This window comes from Marmota monax, unplaced genomic scaffold, assembly GCF_021218885.2.
Source record: "Marmota monax isolate L192 unplaced genomic scaffold, Marmota_monax_Labrador192_F-V1.1 WCK01_AAM20220418_F8-fsc00166, whole genome shotgun sequence".
Classification (NCBI taxonomy): domain Eukaryota; kingdom Metazoa; phylum Chordata; class Mammalia; order Rodentia; family Sciuridae; genus Marmota; species Marmota monax.
In genome coordinates this window covers 3,260,468-3,285,964 of record NW_026693344.1, presented here as the reverse complement: position 1 = coordinate 3,285,964, position 25,497 = coordinate 3,260,468, and the positions used below count along the sequence as shown (strand labels likewise).

The following is a 25,497-nucleotide window of genomic DNA, read 5'->3' as shown; positions in this document are numbered from 1 at the left end:
TAAGCTGGGGACTAACATTGTCTGTGTTTCAAAGGTTTTTTTAATATATTTTAATATATCAAAATAATAATTTTGATATATTATATCAAAATATAATAAAAAACATTAGAATAGTTTTATTGCAGTATCTTTATAGTTCATTTGTAACATACTTTTAAAAATTAGAAAATTTCTTATTACATTTTACAAGATATTTAGCTTATCCAAGTTTTCCAGAGGCAGTTTGAAATAGTCATTCACCAAAAAGTAGATTGTTTTAACTGGTATCTGATATAATTGATATAACCCTATAAACTAGAATATATCAGCTGGGACCAAAGGACAGTATATAAAAGGAGTTTAATTTACAATTATTGAGGGTAGAATGAATAAGATTTAGTGTTGGATTAGATATAAGGGTGTAAGAGTGAAAAGAAGAGAATTATTTAGAACAGGGGTTAACAAATGTTTTGTAAAGGACCAGATAGTAAAGAGATCTTGATTGTAGCTACTCAGTTATGTTGTTATATGTGAAAACAGTCATGGGCAATATAGTACATGCAAGAATAGGTGTGACTGTGTTCCCCCTCAAAAGTCCTTATTTTGTACCAGAATAACCTTATTGAAACCTCATATCTCTATGAAGTAAGTAGTTATCCCTACTTTATGGAGGGTTTGCACTAGGGTTTCTCAAACTCAGTGCTACTGACATTTTGACCATATAGTTCTTAGTTGCAGGAATTGTTCTGCACATTGTAAGATATTTACCAGTATCCCTGGCCTCTACCCAGCAGACACCAGTAGCCAATCCTTTAGTCATAAAAAAAAAAAAAAAAATTGTTTCTGGACACTGTCAGTATCTCCTGGTTGACAACAGAAGAGGAGATGCAAGGCTTAGAGAGATTATATAATTTATCTGAGACTCTAAAGACAGAACTTGCACCTGGGTGATTTTTTTCAAAAGCCATTTGTTGTACACTATGCTAATTACATTTTTCTTAAAAGTTTCCCATAAAAGAGAATTTACTCTTGAGACTATTGCTCAGATTTCCAAGTTAATGACTTTCATTTCCAAGTTAACAACTTTCATTTTCATCTAAATCTACATCTTTGAACTCTCCGGATCCATATTGTGGTCACTTTTCTCAGTGTATCTCACTTGCTCCTCAAATTCAGCTTAGCCATAACTGCATTTACCAGCTTCAGACAAGACTTGCCTCTCAATTTCTCGTCTTCCCAATGGTGAGATATCTGAAGGCTATCTATGACCTTCTCCTTTTACCCTAGCATATCCAGTTTACCTTTGCAATCTCTTTTGAGCTCATTCCTCCTTTTCTTTTTTACTTCCCCTGCTGCCTTATTCACAGTATTGACACTTGTCCTTAACCTCAGAAGCATCCTCCTTGGTCTCACCGCCTTGGTTCTCTCTCACTCTACTCTTCTGTAAAAGATTCTGCAAACAGGATACAGCTTTCCAGTTAGCACTTAACTTGTTGGTACAGAAGCAACAGCCTAAAGGCAATATGACAGGCATAGCACAGACTTGAAATCAGACAGCCCTGACATTCTAATGGAGCTCTGTGACTCTGACCCCATCATTTGGCCTCTCTGATCCTGGATTTCCCTTTCTGGAATATTTTGGGGTTTATGTCATCTGTTTCTACAGGACTATTGTGACAATTAACAGACATGAGAGTGTTAAAATAAAATCATGACATCTTAATGCTCAGAACATTTACAAGTTATCTTCTCTGAATGTTTCTTTCCACCACTGATCATACTATTTCCTCTATAAATTGAACCCTCTCAAGTCATGGTTTTCTGGTTCTGATTTAAGTTAGTCACTTGGATAATTCCCATTCTTTTTTCTTGTCTACCCTTCCTTTTCAGGTACATTTTTGGCCTTTATTATTTATTTCTGACACTTCAGAGAAAGGTCATCTGAGCTCTTTTCTACTCTCATAATCTTCTGAAGTCTCTTATATTTGTTTATTCGTCTCTAGGACAAAGAAAGTAATTGACAAAGAATGAACAATCTCCCCAGCTTTAATTGTCAATAACTAAGCTCCATGTATCAATTACAAGAGAAGAATAAATGTCAAATTGACTCTTTTAGGATGGTGATTATTTCACGCCTTGGGTGGATTTATCTCTGATCTGTATTTCTTAAGATTATTTCAAATCAAAGTACAATCTGGCCCAGAAGCAGTGCAACAGACATTCTCACATTGTCACTAATGTGTGTGAGGGAATGCTGTATAATGGCTCTAGACAATAATTTTAAAATATACTTATCTTCTGAATCTATAATTCTACTACCATGTATCTCTTCAAGGAATTACTTCTGAAGATGGGCAAAGCTGCTTACTGCATAGAATTTGTCACAAAAAATAAAAATTAAAATTGACTAGATGTCAGGTTACATTTAAAAGTCTAAGAAGACAAAGGAACTCAGTGATGCTCATGCTAAATTGCCAGGGCAATGTAGTATGGTTATGTGTTCTGATGGGCTTTGGAAACCAAACTAAGTCTAATAACCATTTCCCTACTTATAAGCTATGTGTTTTGGGACATGACATTTTGGCTCTGTGAATTTTAGTTTATTTTTAAAGTGGAGGAAAAAATATTCCTTGCAGCTTTCCTATGAGTTACACTATTTAATCAATCTTTACCTATCAATTTAAATCTGTATGTGCGTGTGTGTGTGTGTGTGTGTGTGAGAGAGAGAGAGAGAGAGAGAGAGAGAGAGAGAGATGAGAGAGTGATTATTTTTAATGCTGCTTTACATATGGTCAAAGCAGGGAAAATAATTTAGGTAGAATGATTTCCCTGTTTAATGAAGTATACCAAGATGTCAATAGAAGAATAGTAGTTACCTTTGAATGGCAAGATTATATTTAAAATTTTCTCTTCTTTTCAATTTTTCTACAGTGAAGAGTTTTTACACATATTATCATGATATAATCTCTATTAGAAATGTAAAAACAAAAAAAAGAAGAGAAAAAAGTAAATCTTAAGAGTCTAATGAAACATGACTAAATGTAAGTTTTCATTCAGCCCAAGTGGGTTTCTGTCTAAATGATAACGTATTAACTCTGCTTCAGCATGGAGAATGTTCTCTTCCTTACCAACTGTCAAATCATGATTTGATTTTGATTGTCTGGTATTCATTTTAAATTAATTCAATTGCATGGTTGGGCAGGGCAGTAGACAATATGACCACTACACTTCTTCCAAAATAGTAAATTCAGAAAGGGCCTCCTTTGTAAGTAAAGCTCATCCTGGGAATGAGGCTGCATCATTATTGTGGCTGATGCTAATCCAATTCATGCTTCTATGCTGAGTTTCAAAATGAGTACCAACTGCTAGACATATTGAAAAGAAAAGGAAAGTCTTAGATTTTTATGACCCAGCTGGGCCTGTAATAACTGTCTCACCAGGGAAGTGTGCCTACTAAAGTAAGCATAACCACTTAACTCTACAAAAAAGTGAAGTGAATATCTAAAGCAGAATTTAACTTTCACTGATTGTCCTGTTGATTTTCACACTGATTGCTAAGCTTCTGTCAGAATTTCAGTCCTGGCATCCTTCCTTTCCTGCTTATCTCTAGGATATGAGGAAAATAAACATTTCCCAAGTAAGCAGCCAGAAAACACTATTTATAAATATTTTAAAGAGATTTCCAAATATGAAATTTCAAATGTTACCTTTTTATTTGAAGACAGAAAGATTGATATTTAAGATTTAGACACTGAGGGTTTTTGCATATTTCCTTATTCATTCATAGAATAAGTTTATGAACTCCAAAGAAATCATTGAATCTTTAAACAACAATTTTTAAAACACTCAAGGGATAAAGATGCAAACCTCAGAGACATAGTAAGGATTCAAGTATTTACTGGGGAAAAAAACCCCAGTATTTATTCACTGGTGTAAATCAAAACACTGATTGTAATTAACAAACCAAAGCTGTGATTATATCATGTTATTATTAAAGTGATTAACTGTGAACTGCAACATCAATTTCCATTCATCTTCTGATTGTCAGGGGAAAAAAAAACATACTTCTGTCAATGGACATCTCCATCTGAATGTCTGAATACCACTTAGGCAATCTGAATGCCACATATCCATCAATGAATTAACTGATCACTTCTACCTCAACCTGTTTATCACTTGTATGCTTGATCTATCATCCACCAAGTCCCCTAAACTAGAAGCATTTCTCTCTCACCTCCTATATTTAATTATTCACTGAAATCTGCTTTGAACTAAAGTTTAAACTCCCAAACCCTAATGAAGTTGCTTAGGGCTGTTGCAGCAATATCCTAATGGTCTCCCTGCTTGAGTTCTTCGACATTATAATCAATCTTCTACTCCCTTCCTTCAAAGACAAACCAATGCAGAAGGAACAGATCTCTGTTGGTTCTTTATAGCCCAGAGAAAAAGGTCCAGATTCTTTTAGTTTGAGATACTAAGATATTTCTTTATAATCTATCTCCCTCTCTTCTTTCCAAACTCATCTCTCAGCATATGGCTAGCTGTCCAGTTCCTTGTCCTATAAACCCTCTGTTCTTACCACAATCCAGTCATCAGCCTACAAAACCCTTCCAATTTCTTTTTTTTTTGCACGCCCTTTTCTCAGCAACAGCTGCCTTTACCCCTCCTTTCTCCTTTGTAAAAGTCCCACTTAAAAACTTGGCTCACTTGTCCCTTTGTCCAGAAGGTCCTCTGGATGCTTTAGGCAAAAAGCATTCTTCCACCCTCAGGTCTCCCCAAGTATTTTGTTCCTACTCAAACTTCAGTTTCTTATGTTAACTTTCAGACCACGAGTTCATACCAAGTAGAAGATCTTGCTTTATATCTTTATATGCCTGGTTCCCAGTTTATGATTTGGTTTTGAATCTGTCCTGGTTCTTGATTTATTGCCTCCCAGCTCTAAATTCATCCTTCTTGGCTGCTCTCTGAAAATGGATTCTGACATTTAGGTTTTTTTCTTTCCAATTGGCACTGAAACCTTGTCAACAGAGGTCACTGGAGAGACACTGCAGGAACAAATGATTTTGCTTCCTGATTTCAGAGTGCTTGGTGGGCTTCTCCAGTGTCCAGCCATCACAGTTACTTGGTGGCCAGCAGTTTCCCCAGCCAACTCCCTGTCAGGTGGTTTTATACCTGCCTTTGAAGAGCTTTTCAAGGAAACTTGCAGTGCTGATTTCCTACACGAGTTCTACAAACATGACATCACAGCTACCATATTGCTATCCAGCAAATTATGAGAGTGTCCTTCTCTTCCCTCCACTGCCTGTCTGGATAATTGTCAATGTCTGGAGACACTTTTGGTCATCACATTGGACAACACTCATCTAGTGGACCTTAGAGGGCAGGGTGCTGCTAAACATTCTGTAGTGCACCAGGCAGACCCCTGACCTACTCATCACACACATAAAACAGCCATCTGGCCCTAAGTGTCAATAGTGCTGAGCTCCAGGAACTCTATTCTGTAATAAAGTTTACCTCTTAGTCATAAATACGAGTTCACAGTTTATAACTAGGGTGATTTATTCCTATATCTGCTATTTGTATGTTCTCTATAGAGTGTTCTTATTACTCTAATCCCTATTAGAGTTATTAATTATTCATAATTAACTTTTCCTCTTCAAATTACTATATGCCATCTCTTTCCCAATGGGACCCAGGCTGATCTAGGATCCCTCAAAAGATATTTAGTGTCACCATGTTTAAAATGGAGGATGTGGCAGTCCACAAAATAAATATAGTTTCCAGCCTCCTCAAGCATGTAGTTTGTAAGTCAAAACAAACAAGTGCTATAAATGAATGAAAAGGCAGGTGAAGGATGGTACAGTGAAAAATAATAGGAGAGTTAACTTCTTATGGGAGGTAAGGGAAGTGATCCAATAAATGCTCTATATATTGTAAATGAAAACTGAGTTAATTAATTTTTAAATCAATTTTAAATTATTAATTAATTAATTAATTTTAAAAATTGATTAATCTCAACTGTTTGGCCAGGATGGGGGAGGATTTGATTTGATGAAGTCCTTATCCATTTGGGGAGGCTTTTGGAACTCAAATATTTCACTCACTGGTCTTCTTCCTTACACGTAGTCAAATTAGCTTCAGACTTAATTCAATGAAAATATTTTAATTTAACTCAGAAGCCCCTCATTTTCAGGTGAATTTTTTTATTATATCATTATAGCATTTGTTCCTTTTCATGATTCTAAGCCTCTTGAAGGTATCTGCTTTTTATGCATTTTCATATATCATAATATTGAACCTAGAGTCACAGAGTAGACATTATGCATGTACTTCCTGAATGTGTGAGGTTTCTATCTTGGTCGTCTAAAACATAACGTGATACTGGTGAAAATACTGGAAACTTGTGCCATAATTCCACCCCAGGATCTAAAGAGCTTAGAAAATTCATATTCCCTTTGGGAACTACCTTTCTCATTTTGAAACTAAAGGACTTGGAAGAGAGGTTTCCTAATATCTCATTCCATTCTGAAATTCTAAGATAATAATGAAGGCAATTAGGATTCAAGAATGTAATTTGAATGTACCTGACACTTCTGGGCCTCAGGTTCCTTTCCTATAAAATAAAGTCAGTCTACAAAAAAAAAGGATTAGAAATATATAGCCTTTGGGTTAAATGGCAGAGTTGAACTTTTTGGCATAGACAATATGGCCTATAAAGCTAAACAGATTTATTGTCTGGCCCATTACAGAGAAAGTTTCTCAAACCCTAGTCCTACCTGGTTTCTCCTGCTTCTTCTAACATCTCTTATATGACTCTTTCTGACTGATCTAGTATAGTTGCCTAAATTTTTCAGCCATGTTTTTAATAATGCTAAATTTGGATTATTTGGCCAATTAATATATTAATGAGGTTGGACTTTTACTCTGAAAGGATTCAAAATGTTACTAAAGAGAAACGCTCTGGGTTTATGACACCAGATAAAAACAGGAAATTATCTATAAAACAAGGATGTAAATAAACAGTTCATTTTTTTTTACATATTTGCCTTTAAATCCTCTAAATAATTGATGTCTAAAGAAATAATATATGGAAGTAATCCAGTATATGAATTGATTCTGGGTCTTCTCAATGAGCTCTTTAGTCAAGAGTATGTGCTTCTTGGAAGGACTTGCAGTAAGAGTCTACTGTCATTTTAACAGGCACACATGATAAATAGCTGTCCCACCAATCTTTCTCCATGACTTTAAAGTACAATTACTGCTTCCAGACATACTTTTTCCCCCACTGGAAATATGCTTCTTTTATAGTTAGATCATGCTTGCTCAGGGCATGCTATAATTCAACTGACATCATTAAATTGAAATAATATAATGTCTCTTTTACATCTAAAACTTCTGAATTTTTATCTCTTCTGCTTAATAAATATTTTTTGAAAAGAACACCAGTCAATAACAGCTCCATAAAAAAGACAAGCACAAATGATCACAGCTGACACCATTCTAGCAAGGCACATTTGTTTTCTTATAATCATCCTGCCAATATCCTCACATCACCCTAGATCTCTTTCTGGAAAATGAACCAAAATAAAATCTACTTAGGCTGTAGGAAAGGATGAGGCTGTGAAATACTTTATCACCCTATCAGTTAAGCAACGTGACCACCGGCAATGTGGCACACGAATTCCCTGTAGTCCTATCATGTGGACACAGAATGGCAAACTGTATAAAAAGAAGGACATGGGCAACCTAGGTGGGCAAATTACCTTGGGTACAGGATCCTGAGGCTGACCTGATTGACAGGGTTACAGTTTTTCTTTCCCCAAATCCACCACCTACTCTCTCTCCCCTATTCCCTAATAGCATCTGGACATCTAAAAAATTTTGGGGGGGATTTTCATGATTTCTGAGTCTTATTGGGTATTTCATCAAGTTGCAAATAACTGTTTCATAGTACTATCTTAATCTCTACTTAGTTAATACCAAAATTAATGCAAAACTTGGATCAAAGTCCTATAGAATGAAAGAATGGAATTAGAGGTACAAAAATAAAAAGATAGGTGTGTGTCCATGGGAGGGGGAGAGTGTAACAGTAAAGGGTAATGCCTACAAAAGAGTAAAGGAAAGAGGATGTGGGAACAGGGGATAGGATGTTAGAGTTGGGAAGACAAATAATGATGGCATCAGGAGGATCAAGAAGACACCCTTGGCAGGTTAATAACTAGGCACTTCAGATTAGTAGTCTATGCATTTGCTTCATTGAAAAGACAAGTTGATTACAGCATGAAGGAAGGTCAGAGCAGGAACACTTGGGTCAGTACTCAACTTTAATACTCTGTTCAGTCAGGGGACAGCCTATTATGGATCACAGGACGGATTCAGTCATTGCTTGTTTCTGGCATGGCCATAAGCTAAGAATGATTCTTACATTTTGAATGGGTGGGAACAAAATCAAATAAAAAAAATAATACTCCTTGAGGTATTAAAGTGATATGAAACTCAAATTTCAGTATCCATAAGAAAATCTTAATTTGGAACACATCCATGTTCATTTATTTATTATCTTTTTTGTTGCTTTGGCACTAAAACAGCTAAATTGAGGAGCTGGAACAAGGATCATTTGGCTTAAGATGTCTAAAATATTTACTAGCTGGACCTTTACAGAAAAAGTTTGCTGACCCTTGGTCCAAGCCATGCAGTTCTCTGTGGCTTCATACATGAACTCCTCTCCTCCGAGAGAGAAAACTCCTGCACTTATCACAGCCTTTCATTTTTGTTTTGGAAGGGGTGTGGTTTAGTGATCATATTCTTCCTTAAGCATGCACTTTGGTGAGCCTTTCCCCCATCAAATTATCAGAAACATCCATAGCTCCCTTCCTGGGAGGATTAGGGTGGATATTATTTTCTCCATATGTTTCAATCTCTTTTGACATTCTGGGTCCTGATGTATATGGTGCCCAGGGTGCTGTCTGACTGGCCCACTATGTGATCTACCTAGCCCAGAACATGTATTTGGAATTCCAACAGTTCCTGCATAGCTGAATATATGCAGAAGAAGTGAATGGAGAAAGGAACAACTCACCATAAATAAAAGGCTGGGAGATCTGGGAAGAAACTGGCAGAAGCCTTGTTTTTGAAGACTGATGCAAGTGTGTCTAAAGAGCTAGAAATGAGGTCAAAACCCAGGTGACCTGTGCATGGTAGAGTAACTGAAAAGTTGTAAAATTTTTACTGGTAAAGGAAATCATTCTAATATAGACACAGATTTGTATCTAATTGAGCTGATCTTATTCAGTTTTCAATCTCTTGTTGAATTTGTGTCTTGTTCATCTCAGCAGGTCTAACATCTAACATAGGAAGCAGGCATCCATTATTATCTTTCTTAATTAATAAATATCAATGTTTCATTGTCTGACTCTAATTCCAATTAGAGTCTAATTCCAATTAAAAGTGCCCAGTTTTAATACTTCAGTACCAGTTTGGGTGCTGAGAAATAGTCTTTGCTAATTCTAGTGACTTTTCCTCTATGTCCAACTTTCTTGGTAACCTGTCTGCTTATGGGCTTTGTGACCAGCCTTGGAATTATGAGATGCTCCCTTACCATTAGTCTGGTGGTGAAAGTGTTGGTACTCTTTTAAACATATGGTATAAATATGTCTATCACAGTCAGGCAACTATAGCTCTGGGAGGTAAAGTACTTGAACTATAGTCATACCCCCCCACCCCGGTCCATAGAGATACCTTAATTTCTGAGATTGCCATTTGCGATGCCCTACAATCTTGTTTGTCAGTCCCTCCTAATTTCATAATTTTTATGCTCCAGCACAATGCATTTCCTCTAAGCTAGTTCCTGTTCTACACCTCCTAGATTTTGTCTGAATAACACAATGCTCCCAAGAAATGCTAAAATATCAGTGTCACTGATGGAAAGGACCTTATATCTGTCATATGGTGTATGTATAAAATCATTCTGGGTTTCCTGGGGTTCCATGGAGGGTCTGAGGAACCACTTGAAGTTATTTGGAGACAGAAGGGAGATCCCTGGTTGTGGCGGTATCCTATCCCCATGACAGTCAGAAAAGTCCCTATGTTCTTTATAATTCATTTTGTTGAAACAATGACCTTGTTAACACAAAAGTTTGAAAACCATTGTTGATGTCATTTTAGCTTGATATTAATAGAGGTTAGAGTCAACATAAGCAGTGGCCAGTATGGCACCAAAATTGACCAACAGAATGGATGCTGGTCATGTTCTTTGCCAGATGTCACCTCCTTTCATGTGGGTTTAAGGAAAGATCTCAGCTATCCTTGGAGTCAAGGGGAATCAGAATACCAGGGTAGTAATTATGGATTAAGGTGATATTCCTTATGATTTACTAGTAGGTAGAAGTTACTGTCCTTGACAATGACCAGAACAGTCCTCAATGTGTCAAAAAAAAATCTTAATAGAATTTCTAGCTTCCCATGACAATATAGAGGTAATCATTGCATAATTGATTATCGAATGCAGTCTACTTTGGTATTTACTTCTTTTCAAGGATTCTAAAATAAGGACACTACAGGTACTCATTTTTTTATACATTGAAGCAATTTATTATTAGATTGTTCCATTACACTAGATTTTTAGATCGTTTTCACAAGTTTTGGAAACATTACAGATGGTTACTAAGAGAAACTGTGAGAAACCAATCCTCAGAGAAAGTTTTTTTTTATATAAACCATGTATCTGTTTATCATTTTTGTGTTTGTGAATGAGCATTTCTTTAAAAAAAATTCTGACATGCATGATTAGTTACAATAATGTTCTTTTGCTTTCCCTCTGGAATGATAAAGCATAATCACTGTCTTATGTAACATGGTACCTAGCTTGTAAATTTGTGAAGGAAGCTCCTTGTGTTGACAGTTCTAATGTCTGCCATCTGTTTGCATGGGATGAAGCCCTGATGCTTCTCTAATTGACCATAAATTAGGTATCAGCAGCAGGCTTTTGACAGGATCCTTCAGTTACAGTTTCTTTTTTTTTTTTTAAATAAAAAGCTGTGAATTCAACATTTGGTGGGAAGCCCAACTTCTCTCCTGAGAGTACAGAAATGTACTACTTAAGTTCAAGATTTGAACTGTCTTCCCTGTATTTATGTTTCAAGCTGGACCTCTCTCAAGGTATCTTCTGTGTATATATCTCTGAAAATAATATTATTCTGATTAGAGAGGAAAACCGCTAAATCCAAGAGGTGCATGTGCCTTTCTTGAGAATAGGATACTATGATGTCTTGAGTTCTTACTGCATGTCTTGTGCTGAGCATGCAACTTTTCTTACATTAAATTGCTTGATTTTCAATCAATATTTTCAATATTATAATTTATTTAATATTCTCCTATTTCTAGAAAGAGAAACTGAGACTCAGAACTGAAATAATTTGCCCATATTCTCATAAAATTGTTCAGTCAAGATTCAATTGGTTCTCTTTTCTCTCCATCCTCAGTACCACTTGTCATCTTTCATGTTTTCTAAATTAAAATTAAATGTATTTTAACTGATACATAAAAATATAAAATATCATATTAGTGGGGTACCATGATATTTCAATATTGGAATACATTATGTAATGTTTACAACAGGTTAAATGTGCATCTCCTCAAATATTTATCATTTATTTATGGGGAAACCATTCAACATGTTCTTAGCTGTTTTAGAGATATATAGTACATAATTATCTATAGTCAACCTACTGTGCAATAGTACATCAGGATTTCTTTTTCTAACTATGACTTAGTATCTGGGTTTTTGAGGAGCCAGCCATGAGGAGATTACATCCTCCTCAGGTGATACAACCTTGTTTTTGTATACTGCTTTCCTAGAATCTTGGATATGATTTTTTATTTCACCAATTTTCTGTTTCTTTAAACTAGACATTTAATGTGTGTGTGTGTGTGTGTGTGTGTGTGTGAGAGAGAGAGAGAGAGGGGGGGGAAGAGAGAGAGAGAAATATTCTCTTGGTTTCTGAGGTTTTCCATGTTGTTCGGTAGATAATGCCTTGAATTTTTTTCCACTGTTTTCTCTTCCCTTACCTGACTTTTTTCTTTTTTGACTGGGGATTGCAGCCATGAGTGTTTAACCACTGAGCCATATCCCTACTCCTTTTTATATTTTCCTTTAGACAAGATCTCACTGGGTTGTTTAGGGCTTCACTAAATTGCTGAGGCTGGCTTTGAACTTGTGATCTTCCTGACTCAGCCTCCCAATCTACTGGGATTATAGGCATGTGTCACAGTGCCCAGCCTGACTTTAAGTGAAAGAATTTCCCCTAATTCTTTTTTTTTAAGAGAGAGTGAGTGAGAGAGAGAGAGAGAGAGAGAATTTTTTTTTTAATATTTATTTTTTAGTTCTCGGCGGACACAACATCTTTGTTTGTATGTGGTGCTGAGGATCGAACCCGGGCCGCACGCATGCCAGGTGAGCACGCTACCGTGTGAACCACATCCCCAGCCCAATTTCCCCTAATTCTAAACTTAATACTTTTTTTCTTTTTCGTTCTTCCAGGGTAGTTCCATATTAACATGTAGGCTATTAACATGTAGGTGACTTTTAAGCTAATAATATGGAGTTAACTCTAACAAGAGTTCCTGGTCCACCTTTCCTAACCCCTGAAGAGTGTCTATCCTCAGGGGTCCAAAGTTGTACCTCAAATTAATTATAGTCTTACTGTATTTAATATGGTTGTGACTCCCAAACAGATTCTCCTTCTATATTCTTTCTACCTTTCACTGCCTCAACGATATCCCTAATTTTCCCCTTGCTCTTTACAGATAGTGTGATGCTAAGCCCTCTGGTTTTACCTATTCATTATTATACATTCCTCATATAAATGGTCTCATGATCACCAACTGGATTTAGGCAACTAACCAGATACTCTATCTTCAGCCTCTTCCTTTAATTCTCTCTCACAGCATTTTCAGATTAGCCTACCATATACATTGTTGTAGAGACACTATTTCACCACATAAAATTGTCAGAGCTGCCATTATCCCAACATTCAGAGCTCCTGGTGAGTCCAGACATACTTGTGAACTTATTTGTTACATTTCTCAACTTTCCACAATCTCACTGGCCAGTTAAGTGGCTCAGAGCTTCCTCATGAATAGTGCTAATAGACTTCAGTGTGTTTATACTGTCTTTCCTAATGCTTTAGAATTCAAGTAATAATGCCACTTCTTTCCAAAGTCTTTCTGATTCTCCTCAGAAGTAGCCACTCCTCATTTTGGATACCTTTAAAAGTTTATTCTGAACTCTTCTTACTTCTTCCTTACATGATGATTAGGAAGATCACATGATGGTTATATTTTGTATGTACATCATCTCTAGTAGAGGCTAACCCCAAAATGATATCTGTAGTATACTTTTGAAACTTCTCTGAGTATAATAATGCTCCAATAAAGCATGAGTCTAATAGAAGAATACATGAATGGATAAATGTGGAACAAGGGAAACAAAGAAAAACTGCTTCTGAGGTATTCATAGAAATTACTATCATTTGGTATTTGCCTCATTTCTTTGATTCTAAGGAATCAGCACAGAGGGGCCTCAAAAGTAAGATTCGTGAATCCAGTGGGATTGTTCTCCACCCAGTGACCCTTGCACTCAGCATCTAACTCCATCATCTTGGCATATGATATCTGTTCCCTCAGTTTCATCCACATAGAAGTTCATTGCCTGTTTTACAATTCTCTTTGGGTCAGCCACTCAGCTTTTCTGTAAACTTACCCACCTACACTGCCATGAGTAAAAGTGCCCAAGTGGGTTTACCTAGTATATATGTCCAAGTGTGTTCTTGAAAAGTCAATAATCTCATTTCTGTGGTTTAGCATTCAGGTAGTGATAACAGCAAGCCTGAATGGGTAGGAGAAACATGGATAGGCATCATGAAACACACTTTTGATGTTTCTAAATATATATGTCCATGTCTAACACTGAAGCTTTCTCCAAAAGTGTCTTTCTAAATGCTTCTAGTATTGGAGTCTCTGAATGGGAGAACAGAGCAGATAATATACACATGCTAAAGGAATAGCCCACTTTTTAATGACAATAAGAATTATTCTTCAAAAAATTTACCTAAATAGCTGGTATTAGTTGAGTACCTTCTAAAGAAAAGGAATTTTGACAAATACTTTAATCACATGTCATCAGTTATCCTCAAACTGTCTCTCAAATAATGAGCTAACTAAGGTGAGGTTCAGCATGATTAAAAACCTTATTTAAAATCACAAAGCTAAATGGCAGAGTTAGGAACTTCCAAGAATAATATGGAATAAGAATAAAATATAGAACTCAATTAAAATTTAAAACATATGATATTAATAGCTTCATAAAATGGTACCTAATTCCCAACACATATGTATGTTGCTGATATGAATGTGCAATATGCTTAGTACAGGAATGTACTTACTCTCTGTCAATCACAAGGCAGGTTACGGCTTCTGCGGCAATGACGTTTGCTGTTCTCACGTCTTCCCTGTATAAAAAAATATAGAGAGACATTAGGATAGAACAACCTTTAATATCAAGGAAAATTGTCCATTGTGATTCATTCAGGAAACATACTAAATTATATAAACTCTTCTGATTCAGTCACTTTCAACTTTAAGCTTTGTTCATGTTACAGATTTCTTTGTCTTAAAGAACCACTGCATCCTTGTCATTAATCGTGCAAATTCTGTAGTTAAAATCCAGTTATTAAAATTTTTAAATTTCGAGTTTTACTTACACAAGTGGAACAGCATTGTATATCCTCATTCCCTTTGCTCTTTGGGGAATTCATGAATTAATTGGATGATGACAAAGATAATAATGGGCATGAATAGATGAAAGTTTTTAAAGCATCTGAAGATATACTTCTGGAAATTGAGTATCTAATCCACTCATGTATGAATTTGTCATTGTTACCTTGAGAACAATGGATCTGTTTTAATTATTTCACTGCTTTAGAGACCCTGCTTTTATGTATCTAACTATTTGGCAATTTATGACACACAGCTCTTCATCCATTACAGAGCTTATGGTTCTTCAAGAGTATTCGAAAAATCTTAGTCACACCAATTGAAGTATACAAAAACTGTTTCATTTGTCACTGCAGTAATTTATCAACCTCTTTGACCTTTAAAAATCTGCCATATTTCCTGTTTTATCCAGTAGTCAAAGGTGAATGTGATAAATCAATATCTACAATTATTTTCAGCCACTAAAAATGTCATTGCATTATTGTAATGATAATATTAAATTATAATGAAAATGCACTATTTTCCTAAGATAAAAAATTCCTATGCAAATATAATTAATGATAAATATGTTTGAAATACATTACAGAAACAAGTACATACAATAAATATAAACAAATAAGTACCAACAATATAGTATTAATAATTTTATTCTAAGAGTCATAAAACATGTCTCTAATAACAGACTTTTAAATGATTCCAGTGAGTTTTTACATTTTTTAAAATTTTACATATACTTCTGAATTCTGTATTTTTCTGTATTTTTACCATATTTCATTGTTGCTATACCAAGATGGTAAGGTTATATTTGCTTTAAAGAAACATAGAAACAATCAGTATTTAATATTTGGTAAAGCCAGTTCCCCATCACTTATATACTTTTAAAAAAAATATCTTGACAGTACTAGCATTTGTCATTTCAAATAGACTTTAATCTTTCTACTTCTCAAGAAACCCATATTGAGCTTCTGGTAGATTCATATTATATTTATACATTATTTTAAGAAGAAAGACTTTCTGGTGACATTAATTTTTCCATGAAAGAAGATGGCATGACTTTCTACTTTTTCAGTACAGTTTTATATCTTTAAATAAGATTGCACAATTTTTTTCCTTTTAGGTCCTGACATTTAATGAAAAAGTATTATTAGGTGTTTCATATCATGTTTCTCTATAAGTGACACTCTTTTTTGATTCGTTTCTCAATGGTTATGTTATTAAAGAAAAAAATCTCTCAATTAGGGTACATTTCTTAATCCATCCATGATACTAAACTCTGTCTTGACTTTAAAATTTTTATTATAGCCTCATCGACTCCCAGTATGGTCCTCCTACTGCCTCCCTCACATTCTCTGCCTTGCAGCCAAATTGGCCTCCTTTCAATGGCAAACACATCACCTCCCTCCTGCCATGAGTTTTTCATAACTAGGCCTACAAAACTCCTCTCCAGCTGTCTGTCTAGTTCACTCCAGCTTATCCTTTAGATTTCAGGAGAAATGCCTTTTCCTAGGGGATGCCATCCTGAATTAACTAGGTCAGATTCCCTGTTTACTTCTTCTTATCACCCTACCTATCTCTATATGCAAGCAACTATCACCATTTTTAATTTATACATTTACTTATGTGTTCATTTCGTTAGTACCTCTCTCTCTCTCCCACTAGACAATGTTAGGGCAGGGACCATGGCTAGTTTTATTTCCTATTTTATCTCAAATACCTGACACAAAGGAGGTACTAAAAGTGTTTGCTTCAAGAATGGTATGAATATCATATTCCTGAGGTCTGGCGCAGTGAAGCAGAGTTGAGGATCTGGAATCACAACCTATGTAAGCCTCAGTGTCCTTGTCTATAAACTAGAGATGATATGAGTGCCCCATTCACTGCATGAAATTAAATGAGATCACCAAAAATAAGTATGTCATTGTGCTAGGTACACAGAAAGAAGTGTGGCCTACTGTTTAATATTTCTAATTCTTCTCATCTCCAACATTATCTATCATGATAGCCCTTATGGAGGCTCTGTTTGGTGTTTTATAAGAACATTCCTACCCAAGACTAAAGTGGAGATTTTTCTTTTTGCTTCATAGCATTAGACAATGTATTTCCAACCATTATGACTTTCTTAGTTTGAATTTTTGGTAAACACTACAGGCAGAAAACATCAGTAATGCCCACCAAGTTTTTCATAAATTGTGTGAATGATTTATTTCTTAGAATGTTATTTATGGTGGCATAAGTTACTAAAAATTGCTGCTAACCTAAACACAAAAACAATAAAAACATTAATATCCTTTTATAGAGATCATATTAAAACTTGCTTTCTATAACTATATTTTCACCTTGACTAGTTAGAAATTGTCCAGAGTTAAAAAAAAAAAACATACACAAATATGCCTCATTTAAACATATATTCTGTGCATATAAATTTTTAATGTATCTATCACAAATATCCAATATTTTAAGATTTTATTATATTATCTGGCCTAAATTGAGTATACTTTAAAAATGGAATGTAATTTCCTTGAAACAAAAAAATATCAATATTATAAAACAGATGAGAAAAAAAATCAAAGATCAGAAGAACGCTTTAATCAATAGAAACGTAATATAAGTATGGGCTAAAATCACCTTACTACATTAACTAGCTTAATACATTAAAATGATATATATATATATATATATATATATATATATATATATATATATATGCTAAAAGCATAACACTGGTTAAAGGCAATAAATTAAATATTTGTAGGGAATTTTATATCTGCCACTTACTATGCATCTAGCATATGTCAGTAACTATATTAAGCAGTTCACAAAAATCCCATTTATACCATATAACAAACTGAATATGTGAGGCTAGAGATTAGGTAATATACTGGAAGTCAGGCATAGCTAATATATGCAGCCCTAGGATTTGAATACAGATCTGTGTTCAAAATTAGTTCTTTCCACAACAGTACACTGTTTTTATGTTCCTCTATAGAGTTTAATTTGAAAAAAAATCTAAATTTATTAAAATGCAGAATAAATTTGGGGCAATAGTCATAATGTCTACCATTATAAAAATGGTATTTAATTGTTAATAAAATCAGCACTAATATACTTATGGGTGCCTAACTGCAAAATGAATCTGATGAGCCATTTTGATTTTCAGCTTATCAGAATTCCTATACATGATTATGTCTTAGTCTGCTATGTTGCTTTATAATATTGTTACATAACAATAGAAAATTACTGAATGCCAAGCCCATTCTGCACTGACCTAATGTTGACCCTGCAATATCATTGTATTTCTACTATTAAGGTGCTTAATGTCTTGATGTTTCTTTATGCAGGTGTCTAAAAATTGTATCCCTGTGCACTGTGAGAGATTTTTTCTGAAAATCTAGTTTTAAGATATATATGTCATGTTAGGAGTAGGGTAGGGAAACTTCTAATGAAAGAATATTATTGATGCAAACTGCCAATTCTGTGATTATTTGGTATGTTTATATCCTTTGTGGTCCAAGGGCCATGGTAAAAGCAAATACCATTTGGATTTAGATAGGAAATATCACACATTTATAAAATGCAGAGGTCCTAAAAATCTGTGATTTCATTGAACATTTCTAAACATACATAACTATTATCATATTGATTTCACACAGAACATTACCTAAGTTAGCACGGGTTTCAGTAATACTAGTTTAGACATGGGAAAAAGAAAAGCAGGATTGTATTATTTTTAAAAGTTGAGATTTCTTTCTTTCTTTCTTCCTTTTTTTCTTTCTTTTTTCCAAGTTTTACTGTTTGGCAAATCAGGGTATTTAGAATTTAGAATTTTTGTCACATTAAACTCTGATAACCGAGCACATAAACATTATACTGTTGTGAAAAGAACATGCCTTTGAGGACAGCCTAGATATGTATTTCATTAGCACACATTAGCTATGCCTGACTTGGAGTATTACCTAACTACTTTAATAGCTTCTAAAAACAGAATATACAAAACTTTGAAAAAGATTGACTGTGAAAGAATTTTATATATTAATAAGATAATGCCAGATCTATTTCGTTACAAACTTTCACTGTTCACATGCTGCCTCTGTTTGCTCAGTACACTAGGCTTGTACCTTTATAATACATAAATGTATGTGTATCTGTATAACAGTCCAGGTTTAACATGCACATTATCTTTAAAAATAAAATCTCATTCATCCTGTTCTGGCCTGTATATAATTGTTTTCAGCATGACAATTAATAAACATGTATTATTGCAAAAGGAGCTACTGTTTGGCAGATTAACAAATAGTTTCAGAAACTTTCTATTGATTAACAAATAATAACAGTCAAAGCTATGCAGTTTAGTAGTGGTCTCTTTTTAAGCATCTTTGGAGGAGTTAGAAATTCCTTTCAATGAAATTATAGAGTATGAAAAAATCCCCAAATATTTGCAAACAGTTTTCTGTGCACTGACTCTGATATTCCTTGGACTTCATCACTGGAATCTTCATCATCGCTGTATCCCAAAGTAGAGTCACTGTCAGTATCTGAATAATCCATAGCAAGGGTTTGCATTGACTCTTCTTGTTCTGAAGCAATTCTCTTGTGTCTCATGACTACTAAAGAACTCTGAGGTACTTAGATATCTCAGGGGAACAAATGTGAGAGTGTATGCATGAGGCCAAAGCAGAACATAGTTCATGCAAAGTGGCTGTCAGAATAGGGGCTCTCCCTTTTCAGCTCTGGAACAGTGTGGCTGCTGTCAACAGTGTTCTTGCATTCCCTCTGTGCCAGCCCTCATGGAAACTGACACTCCTCCAGTTGCTTATGAACTCACAGCAATCCATGGGGCTGAGCCCTTCATTCTATGTCATGTGCACTAGTTTAATGTTCCAGTTAAGTTGGGTTCACATTAGACAAAGCAAATCCTTTCAACATCAAAATCGAAAGCAATCTTACCACAACAAGTAGGATAATCGAAATGTATAGGATATGACAAGGATCAAAGGGCCACATAAAATGAAATTATAGTACTGAATTAACTATGAAGAATTGTAGAGCTTGTGGCAAATCTGACTGTTCTATTTGAAAACTTATCCCGAAGCAGATAAATGTTTTTAAGAAAAAGTCATATTGGGCCTTTTATGGATTCCACTTCCCAATTAGTCCCAAAGCTATTTCTAAATGATTTATACCTTCAACACTCTAATAACACTCATATACTAAGTGCAAAATCAATTAGTACATGGAAATTATTACTACCTTCTAACAATGTTTGGCACAAATAAATGTTAACTAACATTATCAAGAAAGCATGTTACCTTTTAAAATATACTTTTTCTCTTGAAACTCTGTTCCCTAATTTCCTAGAATAAATAAGTCTTCCAATTCCTTTATGATACTAATTTCTCTGTTTATTTTTTCCAGATCTTTTCCCCAATCCATGGAATTATAGTTTTGTTTTTTTCCTTCAAATTTCTGATTTTGACTTGCTGTTTTCTAGCTCTGACTTCTCTCATGGGGGAGAACTCACACTATCCCATGTAATCAATTACTAGTTTTATATTATTGTCTTGAAAATATTTATTTCTAAATGTCTCCTGCCTTTTAGTGGATATCCTCATGTCAAAGTCCCACTACAACTTTCAACTCAGAACTAACTCATTTTCTCCTAACTGTAAAACCATTGTCTTCCCTGGGTTTTCTCTTTTGGCAAATGACATCAGCATTTTTTTAATTCACCTAGACTCAGAAAGAATTAGATTCACTTTTTATGCTGCCCTCTCTGTCATTGCATATGTTTTCTCCTATTGATTCTATTTTTCTTTACCTCTGCTATCTACCCATTTTTTGCCTTATGTAATGGTTAATTTGAATTGTCAATTTGATTGGATTAAGAGATGCTGAACATTAAGAGGCTTCTGGGTGTGTCAGTGAGGATGTGTCTAGGAATTATTTGACATGTGGGATAGTGAACTGAAGTGGAGACACTCCCTTAGTATGGGCAGCACCATCCAATAAGATGGTGGCTGATGGAATAAAAGTTGGAAGTACAAGGAAGCAGCAGGAAATACAACCTCTATTCTTCTTGACCCAGTTCTTGACTGCTGCTGTGATCACATGAGGACATCAGACTCAGTCCTTCACTCTTCCAAAACATACTCTACCAGTGATTCTCCAGGGAATTTCCAGAAGCCTTTGGTCTTGGACTCCGGTAGCATCATTGATCCCTCTTAGCTTCAGCCTCTTGTACTGCACAGCTACTGGTTATTTCAGCTCTCCAACCTGCAGATGACCTTTGTGGGCTTTCCAGCTTCTGGTCGTGTAAGTCAAAATAATAAATTCCCTCTTTATAATCATATCTCCTTTTGGTTCTATTCCTCTAGAGAACTCTAATACCCCTTCTCAGACCATGCTCAACTTTGGGCCACCATCATCTGTATCCTAGACCACTGATTGGTCTCTCTCAAATCTCCTGGCTCACACTTTCTTTTCCTTCTAATCTATATCTCACTTGGTCACACATTTTACAATACAAATCTAATTATGTCAACACTCTCTGCACAAGAATTTTCAAAGGAAACATTCCCAGAAGAAATTTCAACATTTTCTTTTAAAATTTAATGTCCTCCACTATATGACCCATCATCTCACTGCCACATGAGCTAGTCTGTGCTCACTATGACAGAAAACTATGTATGTCCTTAAAATATACTGGCCACTAATTATGTGAGGCCTATACACATGTGGCTGGCTCCCCCAAGAACCCTTTATTCTAGTTCAAATGTTCATCCAAGAAAATTTTGATGATCCTTCAATAGCATTTCTAAAGAATAAGAAAACCTTTTGCACATAAGAAATATTTCTACATATAATTACATAAAAGGTAAGAAAAATTCAAAAATAACACCATCTACCAGAAAATAAATAACATTAACACCTTGGTGAATATTCTTCCAATTCTTTATTCTTTGCTATTTATATTTTCATGAATATAATAAAAATAAATTTTTAATAATTTCAATCAATATTTACTGAAGGTAGTTACCTTCTGAATGTCTGAACTTGCAGTCTAATGGGGAGAAAGATTAAATTTGTAGGCAAATGTTTAATTGAAAATGTTGATCAAATAAATCCCAGGCAGTCAGATACTAATAGGGAGGCTCTGACTCACAATCAGGAGAGCAGATGCACTTTGTGAGGACATTAAAAATTAAGACTTGAAGACTGAATTGGAGTCAGCAAGACAAAAAGTCAGAAGGACGGTATTCTAAGAAGCACAAACACCAGACACAATTGCCATGAGATAGGAAAGAGCTTGTTGTAATGCAAGTTCAGGGACTGAGGAAAGAAGGCACAAGCCAGAGAAGCCAAAGAAAGGAGAGCCACACCAGTCAGTGCCCATAGGCCACTCTCAAGATGCATATTTATTTTTTTTAAGGGACTAAACCTCCTTTACCCCACTATATTAAACAAAATCTTTAAAACGAGTTGGAAATCTTAAATTTGATTAGAGGAAATAAATCATACACCATGATGGAATAAAGGTCCAAGGGAATAAGTTTAGTTAAATATTTTTAGAATACAGATAGTGGCCCCCACATAATAAAGTAAATGTTACTAAATAGCTATTACAGTCTAAGGAATTTATATATAAATAAATAATTTCTTCTAAACAGAAAATATGAATTCTGCCCTTTAGAATTCTGTAAAGTAGAATATAGAGTAATGCAAAACATACATAATAAAGCCAATGTGTTATCAAGGATATATATCAACTTATGATCAATGTAGACAAGTTTAAAGCAGATTCATTTTCTGGAGTTTACTCAAAGCAGTCTATGGTTTCTCCTCGACAATACAGACTCATGATGTAATTCTCTTCTTGAGATAAAGAAAGAAGCTAGACTAGGACTTCAATTCAAAATACACTACAAAGATTGTTTTCTCTGTGTCCCTTCCTTCCTTTCTGTCTTCTAGATGTGGTCTCACCTTGTTGTCCAAACTCATAATCCTCCAGTCTCAGCCTCCCAAGTACCTGGGATTACAGGTGTATGCTGAGTCAACTGATTTTTCAAAAAGCTGCCAAGAACACACAGGATGGTCTCTTCAATAAATCATTCTGGGAAGACCAGATATTCACATACAAAAGAGATGTGACCCCAGTAACTCACCATATATAAAAATCAACTCAAATGGATTAAAGAACTAAATATAAGCACTGAAATTCGGAAACCACTAAAAAAAAAAAAATTCAAGAAATACTACATGAGGTCAGTCTGGGCCAAGAATTTTTAAACATGATCACAAAACATGAACAGTAAAAAAAAAATTGAAAAATGGGATTATATCAAAGTCAAAAGTTTCTGAACAGCAAAGGAAACAACGGAGTGAAGAGACAACCTACAGAATGGGAGGGAGTATTTGCAAATTATACAGTTGACAAGGGATTGATACCAGAATGGGCAAAAGATCTGTTTGGAAATTTTTCTAACAAAGACATAGAAACAGGTCTGTGAAATACTGTTCAACATCACTAATCATTAGGGAAATACAATCAAAATCATAACATTATACAATATACAGTTCAAATGGCAGTTATCAAAAAGGCTAAAACCGAATGTTGGGGATGAAAGGAGAATTCCTGAAAACTGGTGATGGGAATGAAAATTAGTACAGCCACTGTGGAGAACAGTATGGGAGGTTCTGCCAAGAGTTAGAACTACTACATGATGCAGCAATGAAATCAGTGTTATCAGAAAGACATCTGAAATTCCATGTTCCTTGATGGAAACAATCAAATGGCTCAAAAATTGTGGTATATATATATATATATATATATATATATATATATACACACACACACACACACACACAATAGAATACTTTTTTAGCCATAAAAAAGGCAAAATCCTATTATTTGTGATAGAATGGGCTAGAGGAATCATGTTAAATGAAATAAGCCAGCACAGAAAAATTACTACTTCATATATGAATACTAAAAATATTGATCTCATAGAAGTTGAGAGTAGAATGATGGCTACCAGAGGCTGGGGAGAATAGAGAAGAAAGGAAAAAGGGAGAGATTGGTCAATATGTACAAGAGTACATTTAGGAAAGAAGAATAAGTGCTGGTACGCTTTTGCCTGGTAATGTAACAAAAGCTAAGAATAGCACATTGCATACTTTAAATATTTAGACAAAAAGATTTTGAATATTCTCACAAAAAAATTACATGTTTAAGGAGATGAGCATGCTCATTTCCCAGATTTGATCATTGCCCAATGTGTATGTGTGTGGAAACATCTCATTGTATTCCCAAATTATCTGTAATTATTGGGTATCAACAAAAATAAGTAAAATAAAACAATCTAATTTTATCATTAAGAAAGAAAATTATTCTCTATGTAGAAAAATTTAAGTGTTTATAAATTTAAGTGTTATACAAAAAGTAATTCCAAAGTGTGTTCATCCTGGCTCCCTGGATAGCTATTTCCATTCAATGTATTAATTTACTTCCCAAGAGAATATATACCTTCTTGGATGGATATCCAGGAAAGGCATAATGACTAAAAAAGGGTTATTAAGTTGGAAGAACTCAATTTTCACATTCCTCCTTATATATTACTTCTGCTGCGGTGATGGCATAATGAAATTTTACTTGACGTGAATTTCACATTCTATGGCATGCTTCAATGACAATGAATATAGATATTTACTAGATTGAACCAAATGAAATTGCTTTTTAGCAGGTTAAAAATAGTTGAATACTGGCAATTTCATATGGTTTAACCTAATATATGGAATTAGTGAAAGAGGAGGAAGAAGCAATTGCTATTTCTTTTTCTGTTGTGCTCCTCTTTTTTGACACTAGCTGAATTGAGTTTCAACAGGAAGTCATACTTCTTCCATATTCCATAGTTGAATGAATTAATTTCCATGAATTTTAAGATGTGATTGATGTTTTTTACTCCTTCTCTCTACTCATTACAGATAATTCTCTTTACATTTCATTATTGCTGGTGTAAGAAATTACCACTGAAGAAATTTTGAGAATAAATTTGTTTCTTGTTAGGGTACAAATGATATTTATTCTGTATTTTAATTTTAAATATTAAATTCTTTGCAAAGACCTTACAAGTTTAAAGAGGTCTCCTCAAAAATGATTTTATAGAGGGAAAGAAGATCTTGTTGTTTCATGTTATTATTTTATTAGCAATTTAGAAGTAAATTAGATATCATGTTTCTATTGTTTTCTGAGGAGCCCATGTGGTCAGTTTTCTGAATGATTTAGATATATTTTAAGGGGAGAAAATAGAAGAAAAAATGTTGTTTTATTAACATTTTGTACAGTAAGTCTTGTAGTATAACATGCTTAGATGCAATGATTTTTTATAATTTTCCTCTTATCCCTAACTATCCCTTTCTCTGAACTAGACTTCATAAAATAATCTGGACTAGGATAAATCAGGTTTTACTGATTTTACTTTTCAGATTGTAATGCATGCAATTTTGTAATGTGATGAGCAAAAAAAAATTGAATTTGAAAGTATATGAACAAATTTTTAGTGGGGGTTCATGGAGTCATAAATATATAATGAAATAAAATAATGCATCTGTTTTTTCCTTTGGTTTCCCTTCTTTTGCAGAATGGAAAAGTAATTTTTCAATTTTTCAAAGTAGAAGAAGTGAAATCATATTAGAGTGATGGCTGTATCAATGGACTACTAATCTCAACTAAGGCACAAATGAGATGAATGT

At 34.5% G+C, this 25,497-nt stretch overlaps 1 protein-coding gene across 2 annotated transcripts in view; it reads right to left on the bottom strand.

Moving 5' to 3' along the window:
- Positions 1-25,497, bottom strand: part of Prkg1 (protein kinase cGMP-dependent 1) — a 1,175,746-nt gene that overhangs the window by 116,704 nt on the left and 1,033,545 nt on the right. For both annotated transcript variants that reach the window (XM_046456763.2, XM_046456762.2), the window contains exon 8: positions 14,421-14,486. In XM_046456763.2, coding sequence (XP_046312719.1) covers positions 14,421-14,486 — 66 coding nt within the window. The remainder of the gene's footprint in view (positions 1-14,420; positions 14,487-25,497) is intronic.